At 35.3% G+C, this 7,897-nt stretch overlaps 1 protein-coding gene across 1 annotated transcript; it reads left to right on the top strand.

The window, feature by feature from the left end:
* The first annotated feature begins 3,730 nt into the window (after nt 1-3,730).
* LOC145042498 (cytochrome P450 736A117-like) lies at nt 3,731-6,025 on the top strand. The gene is made up of 2 exons (XM_078990940.1): nt 3,731-4,687; nt 5,325-6,025. Exons 1-2 carry the CDS (start codon nt 3,800-3,802, stop codon nt 5,934-5,936), a joined length of 1,500 nt encoding a protein of 499 aa, XP_078847066.1. The 5' UTR covers nt 3,731-3,799; the 3' UTR covers nt 5,937-6,025.
* The last annotated feature ends 1,872 nt before the right edge of the window (nt 6,026-7,897 follow it).

Raw genomic sequence — 7,897 nt, 5'->3', positions numbered from 1 at the left:
GAGAGAGAGAGAGAAAGAGAGGAGGGAGAGAATGGCTCTGTGCGAGAGATAAGGCGACCCATAGGATCAGAGTGAGAAGCGGGGTATTCAAAATTTTAGAATTTTAGATCCCTCTTTAAAAACACGCGTTTAGTTAAAAAAAAAATATAAAGCGACATTTGTAGACGACACACACTTAAAATAAGCGCCCTCCGTGTTTTTAATTTTTTTTATTTGACACTAATTGTAGGGCACGCACAAATGCGTGTCCTCTATCCTTCAAATTTTGGAAAATTGACATCGATTTTTACGGCACGCACAAATGCGTATCTTCTATTAGCGCGTGTCATTGATTACGCATCGTAAAAGGCTGTTTTTCTAGTACTGAGAGCAGTGTGTACGGTCAGCAAGCGCCCGAACGGTGAATCCCCAAAATACCCTTACATTATGTGTTATGAGATATGCTATGTTATGTTATGCATACTAGAGTAGGCTAGGTATTCATATTAGGACTAGAGTGGGTTGATTTGTGATGCCTTAGCCTAAGAGAATTCTGCTGCTATGAGATGCCTTGAGAGCGAGTAAGTAGCCAATGCATAATGAGAATAGAGTACTTGCGATCCGGGATCCAAGGAGGAGGACTTGGGGTGAATACTGATACGGTGTGGTCAGTAGTATTGGGCACGTACTACTAAAGACACCAGATCAGTGAGCAGCTTAAGTAAGAATCCTTTGGGTATTAGACGATGAGTGGGGTTGCGTTATCGAGTGCGAGTATGCTCGATCGAGTCTCTGATATTTTTATGTTGTATTTCAGAGGCATCATGGTTGGGACACGACACACACCTGAGAGCAGTGGGGTTAGTGACGAGGAGATCCGTCAATTGATTCATGAGGAGGTGGCTGTTGCTATCTGGGCTAAGATTCTAGAGATGTTTGGGGACATCAAGACCATACTGATTGAGATCTTTGATGAGCGGTATGCATCAGTGACTGAGGCTATAGCTGTTGCAGCTACTACAGCTATTGCTGCTGCCAGACCTCAGGGAGGTGACTAGTTGTTGTTTCTGGAGTTCAGCAACATCAAGCCACTAGAGTTCGATGGGACGCAGGACTCGATTGCGGCGATGAGGTGGATCTCTGACATTGAGGGATGTTTCTATACGTGTTCTTGTCCAGAACACTTGAGGGTGCAGTTCGCTTTGAACCAGCTTCGCTTGGGAGCGAAGGATTGGTGGAAGTTCGTGACAGCAAGCTTCACTCTGGCAGAGATTTCTGAGGTGACCTGGGAGAGGTTCACCGCCATGTTCAGGGACGAGAATGTTCCCCCGGTGGAGAGGGAACGGTTGGTTCAAGAGTTCTTGACCCTCAAGCAGGGTAATGATTCGGTTACTGTGGTTACCCAGAAGTTTCATGAGAGGGCGATGTTCTGCCCTAAGCAGGTGTCTACTGAGCAGGCACAGATGAGCCGGTATTTGGGCATTTTGTGGAGGGACATTCGAGAGTTCTTGTCGAACTCGACGTACCGTACATTTGATGAGCTTCAGGCAAATGCCCGGAAGCGGGAGATCGAGTTGGAGACTCAAGCCAGGGAGGAGGCCGAGTCCCAAAGGATGGATCGGCGGTCAGCTTAGTCTCAGTCGGCAGCCAAGTGGGCCTAGCCTGCTGATTCGAGTACTGGAGGCCAGAAGGGCCACACTCGTCGGAAGTGTGGCAAGGGTCATGATGGAGCTTGTCGATCGGGTGCTTGCTACAAATGTGGCAAGGAGGGGCATATGGCCAAGGATTGCCCCAAGGGATTTATGGTTTGCTTTCATTGCAACCAGACTGCCCATCGGAAGGCCGAGTGTCCACGGTTGCATCAGGGGTCAGCGTAGGGATTTGCACATGCTGCTAGGATTACCGAGGCTCGATCGATGAAGACTGATGTGACATCCCCAATTTCATGGCCAGAAAAGACCGATTTGTTTATGCTTTGTTTTTAAAATCAGAGTAATCTTTTAAAGAAAACAGTTGCGGAATTTGTTCACAAAACAAAATATGATAAGAATTTATCAAATCATTCCTTTAAAGAAATGTATTTTCATTATATAACAAAATCTCGGGATGTCATGTTCCGATACAGACACATAAGCATAAACAGAACTTACATTTATTTACACTACTGATTTATATCTCCTTTAAATCTCTCTGTGAAATATGTCTTCGTATCGATACTTGTGATATAAAGAAAACTGAGTGGGTCAGGCTTGGGAGCCTGGTGAGCATATAGGGTTTTCATCCCACAATGTTATATCATATATTTATAAATATAGAACATTCAAACTTGTACATTTTCACCATATATAGGCAACTCTTATCCCACTCCATCGATCCTCACAACGACACGATCTAAACTCTCGTATCTAAAATTTTCCTCTTTACCTGATCCCTACTCACGGATCTAAAACTAACATTTTCACCCGATCCATACCATATAATAAGGATTAGTGAAATTTACTCTTTAGTATTAATTATAAGGTTATCTGGAGTGAGTGTTAAAAAGACGCGTTAGAGTTGAAGTGGACAGCCAAGTCACGCGTGAACACCGCTTCAGTGTCCAATCGCTTGGTTGTGAAGTAATTTCTAAGACGCACGGAGACGACCAATGGACATGCAAGAGTTTTTTTTACTGTTTGAAAGTACTGGAAATGAATAAAAAAATCTTTCAAACTAAAATTAATATTTCTATATATATACATACATTTTACATATTTTTTATATATAAACAAACACATATTTTCAATAAAAAGGATAACTTTTTAGTATTTCTATATTTTTTTTTTTATGTTTTTTTAGGTTTTAAATTTTTAAGTTTTCTAAGTAATATAATGTTTTATTTAGTATTTTCTATGTTTTTTTAGTAATTTAAGTTTTAACTTTTTACGCATTTTTAAGTAATTTAAGATTTAAATTTGTTTTTTTAATTAATGTAAAATATTTATTTATGTTTTAAATTATGTTTTTTATTTACTTTAATGTGAAAAAAATATAAATAAAAAGGATAAATATTATAAAGTGGTAATTATTTTGAAATTCTAGTGGTTTTTATGACGAGTGTATAGTGGAGTTAATGTGAAAGTTTATTGATCTAACACTTATTGAATGGGTTAAGTAACATCTCCCTCGTAACCTTATAAGACCCTAAAAGCATTAAATTTCAAAAGGTCAAAAAAAAAAAAAAAAAAAGGAATTGGTACAAGAAATATCTTAATTGATAAGCTTCAATTTATATCAAGTGGATTAAATGGGTCCTAAAACTCATCCTAATAAAAGCCGCCTCGTGGTAACAACATTAACAAATTGATTGCAAATTGTTTTTATATCTGTTTTTCTTTTAACGTTACATATTACATCCTTCTAAATTAAAATTTTGATTTTATATCCTTACCATTTTTTTTTTTATATTTGCTTTATGTGTAAAATAAAACATGTAAATGATAAATAAGTGTACTTGGTTTAAAATTATTTTATTTTTTTAAAATTAAAAAATATGTTCAAAATAAAACACCATTAAAAAATAAAACTTAAAATTTTTTTTCTTTAGTTTTTCCATCCAAAGCATGAATTGTCGTTGGTTTTAAAAAAATTTTTTTAAAGTATTTCAATTCATTGTTGACCTTCTTTTTGATGTGTTAGAAAAAAGTTTTCTATTATTGTGTATTATTATTTAAAAAGCATAAAAATATAAGTTAAAATATAAATAGACTCATAGAAAAAACAATCGAAGGCCCCCAAACCGCTACATTTTCTCTTGTTGAGTTTCACCAAAAACGAAACAATGAATTCTTTGGTATATGTTTCCTCCTTGATAATCCTAGTGTTCTTTTTCATCAAACTCTACTACTTTAGTCGATCTTCAACCAAGAAAAACCTACCACCTTCACCACCAAAACTGCCGGTGATCGGTAACCTCCACCAGCTCAGCCCACTCCTCCACCGCTCCCTCCATTCGTTATCCCAACTCCACGGTGGTCCACTCATGCTCATCCACATGGGCTGCATCCCAACCTTGGTGGTTTCATCAGCCCAAGCAGCCTCGGAGATAATGAAAACCCAAGATCTCCTATTTGCCAACAGACCGGAACTGAAAATGTGGCGGAAACTGCTCTACGATCTGAAAGAAGTCTCGGTGGCACCTTATGGTGAGTATTGGAGGCAAGTCAAGGGCATAATGGTTCTCCATCTCTTGAGCAACAAAAGGGTGGAATCTAGCGGTGAAGTGAGGGATGAAGAGATCGCCTTTGTTGTTCAAAAAATCATGAAATCTTGTAACCAGGTGGTTGATTTGAGTGATTTGTTTGTGACGCTTACGAATGATGTGGTGTGTAGGTTGACGTTTGGAAGGAAGTATAGCGAGGGGGAGAGTGGGAGGAAGTTTAAGAATATGCTGAGCGAGTTTTTCGAGTTGTTGGGTGGTCTTAGTTTGGAGGATTTTGTTCCTCAACTTGCATGGGTGGATCGATTGAGAGGGCTGAATGCTAAAGTCGAGAGGGTGGCGAGAGAGGTGGATGAGTTCTTGGAGGGTGTCTTGGAGGAGCGGCTGAAGAAACAGTCGGCAGCTGGTGGTGGTGGTGGTGAAGACTTCGTTGATATACTGCTTAAGATTCAGAAGGATGATAGGATAGACGCTAGTCTTGACAGACTTTCAATTAAAGCACTCCTCTTGGTAACTCTCTTTCCTCTATCTTGACTTGAACATCTTGATTTATGATATTTGTTGTTTACAAAAAAGACAGATTAAGTAAATCAAGTTACCCCGGTGGCCCTTCTTCAGTAAGAAAATCGGGCATGACTCTAATCTAAAACGTTCGTATTAAAACGTGCAATAGTGGGCACATCCAGAAATTTTGTCTATAAATGATTAAAATAATTAATCGGTTAGTCAAAATGGTTTACTTTTTCAATTCAATTTAGAGAAAAAATCTACGTGGTAAAACGAAGTTGTGTTCAATATATTGATTATTGATCTAAAAATGGTATAACATTAAAAAGTTACAAAAAAGTTAAGCCAATTTAGTCCACATACAATAAATTCACACAAAACTAGCTTGTCCTTACGAGTCGGTGTATAATGAGTGGCAACAAGATCTGAAAAATCCTTCAATAATTTATTTAGATGGGTATAGTTGTTGTATATTTTATAATTCTTGCATCTCATGGATTTGGCCTTTATGAAGAGGCCTCCATGTAGCAAGATATATAGTAATGTTCATTCAAAAATAATAAAACATAAGCAGTTAATATATATACAGAATGAATATGTTACATTTAATTAATGGTAACAAAGCTTTGCTATATCTTAGGATGCATATACGGCTGGAACAGATCCAACAGCAACAGTACTAGAATGGACATTTACAGAACTTCTAAAACACCCAAAGATTCTCAAGAAACTTCAGGATGAAGTAAGGATGATTCTTAAAGGCAAATCACACATAAACCAGGATGATATCGACAACATGAAATACTTAAAAGCCGTGTTTAAAGAAACTCTTCGTCTTCATCCTCCAATCCCAACCTTAGTTCCTCGTGTTGCCAGCCAAGATGTCAAAATCATGGGCTACGATGTTATGAAAGGAACTAGTGTTATCATTAACGCATGGGCCATTGCAAGAGACCCTAACGTGTGGGATGAACCCGATGTGTTTAAACCTGAGAGATTTTTTGAGTGTTCAATTGATTACAAAGGTCTTGACTTTGATTTGATCCCATTTGGGGCTGGAAGGAGGGGTTGTCCTGGGATTGCATTTGCAATGGCTACAAATGAGAATGTGTTGGCCAATCTTTTGTTAAAGTTTGACTGGGAGTTACCCAATGGGAAGGAAGAGGATCTAGATATGAATGAACGACCTGGCCTTGCTATTCGTAAGAAGACTCCACTTTTGGCTATAGCAACACCTTCTCTTCATAACTAATATATCTTCATAACTATATAATATTTGCTTTATCGACAATTTGATGACACTTTTACATTGCAAAAGTGATAAGCAGTTAGGTTTGTTGACTTGTTGCTCACACCCAGCCTTAATTAGGTCATACGGAGTGCTTAACGGGTCAAGATGGCCACATCATCACCAACACTAACATCACCAAATGGTGTTTACTAGTGACTTGGGTTGTCACATTTTCTTATGGAGGGTCTTATGCGACCACTCAAAATAGCCTTATAGAAAACAAGATTTAAACTTTAACCAAAAATGAAATAAGGCCATATCGTATATCAAATGAAATAGTGTCATCGTAATGATATACTTGGATTTCTACTTTACTCAAAATCTAATTATTAATAAATTATCAAAATTATGGAATACCAAACCCAAGTGTCGACCCATCTCACATCAATAACCCGGTCCCTACATACCCTAGTTTTAGATTAGTTTCAAGGAAATACTATTTTGCTACAACATATTTATCCTATAATCCTTACGGTTTGGAATTGTATAAGCCCTAGCATTAACTCATTATGTGTTCTTTATAAATATTTTGTATCAATTTTTATGAATTTCTTATTGAAGGTTAGTGGTTTGCCATATATTTTTTAACCTGGACTTGATGTCCGAAATAGATTTCCTTCATTGAGAAAACCCAGGATCTTGAATAATTTTGTTTTACAAATTTGAATAATTTTGTTTTATGTAATTTAAAACTTAGATATTTTACAAAATAAATTTTCTACATTAATCTTATTATATTCTTTGCATGCAGTTAAAAAAAAACTCGCACCATTTAAAACACACCCAAGTCTTCTCGGCAAAGAAAATCCAAAATCTTGACCTCAACTACGATTCCCTTTATTGTTCATCTTTACGTTTATTTTCACCACGATAATTAAGCTAAATTTAAACACAATAATTAAGCTAAATTTAAATGTTTCGATAGGAATTCTTAAAATCAAGTTGGAATAAACTAAATAAACTGATTTCAATAAGTATCCTCTTACTTATTACTTATTCTTATCACAAATATTTTTACAAAAACTATTTATTATAATTTTCAAGTACAATAAGCTAATAAGTTATAACCTAATTTATTAAATAACCCTCTAAATTGAGTTTATGAAGTAAATCTACTCTCCATTTCCTTTTCTATTTTCAGATCATAAGTTACTAAATTCAGATCAAGTCATTATAAATAACATATAATACAAAGATTTTAAATAAACGAGATTTAATATGGACAATAGTAAATTTTTATATTTATATTTTTTATCTTCAAATAATTTTGATCTTGCACTTTTAATCATCATAATTTAAAAATAATTATTAAATTATTGGTATTTTATAAGTTACGATTTAAGTCCTTTACAATATTTTAAAGTTATACTTTTGGTCTTTTATATAGTTTTTTTTATAGCCTTTTTTTATTAATTCCTTAAGATACATTTTCAAGTTTTATTTTTTGTTCATCTCCTTCATGCATTAGTTTTTGGATCGAAACTTTATTTTGATACTTTTATGAACTACTTGATATAATATAATCATCACTGTAATATGTGTGGATTGTTGATATTTATAAGTTACAATCTATACTTGAATTGCAAAGGAGTTAACCCCGCACACTAAAGTTATGCTTTCATCGCTTACATAATTCCTTTATAGTTTTCTATATGACATCGCGTTTTTCAACATAGCGGGTTTCTACAGCATCGCGCGGAGATTCAAACCCATTTTATTTTATTTTACAACATTTGAACAACTTTGCTTTATATGTTTTATAAAATAATGTTTTACATCATATTTGAAGATATCGTTTTTGAAGAATTTGATTTTACGGAATTTTGTTAATTTTTTTAGACATTACTTTTATGTATTTTTTTTAATTAATACGATATTTTTTTTAACATTTTTATAATTTGTTTTTATGCATGTCCAGTTGT

The sequence above is a fragment of the Lactuca saligna genome, chromosome 4, assembly GCF_052625555.1.
Source record: "Lactuca saligna cultivar CGN05327 chromosome 4, ASM5262555v1, whole genome shotgun sequence".
NCBI lineage: Eukaryota > Viridiplantae > Streptophyta > Magnoliopsida > Asterales > Asteraceae > Lactuca > Lactuca saligna.
This window is presented reverse-complemented; position numbering and strand designations above follow the sequence as displayed.

What these genes read in the sequence shown, in the direction of transcription:
- LOC145042498 (XM_078990940.1), top strand. Translation starts at nt 3,800, where the DNA reads ATGAATTCTTTGGTATATGTTTCCTCCTTGATAATCCTAGTGTTCTTT. An exon ending in CAATTAAAGCACTCCTCTTG is followed by an intron (nt 4,688 to 5,324) that starts GTAACTCTCTTT and finishes GCTATATCTTAG; the next exon opens with GATGCATATACGGCTGGAAC.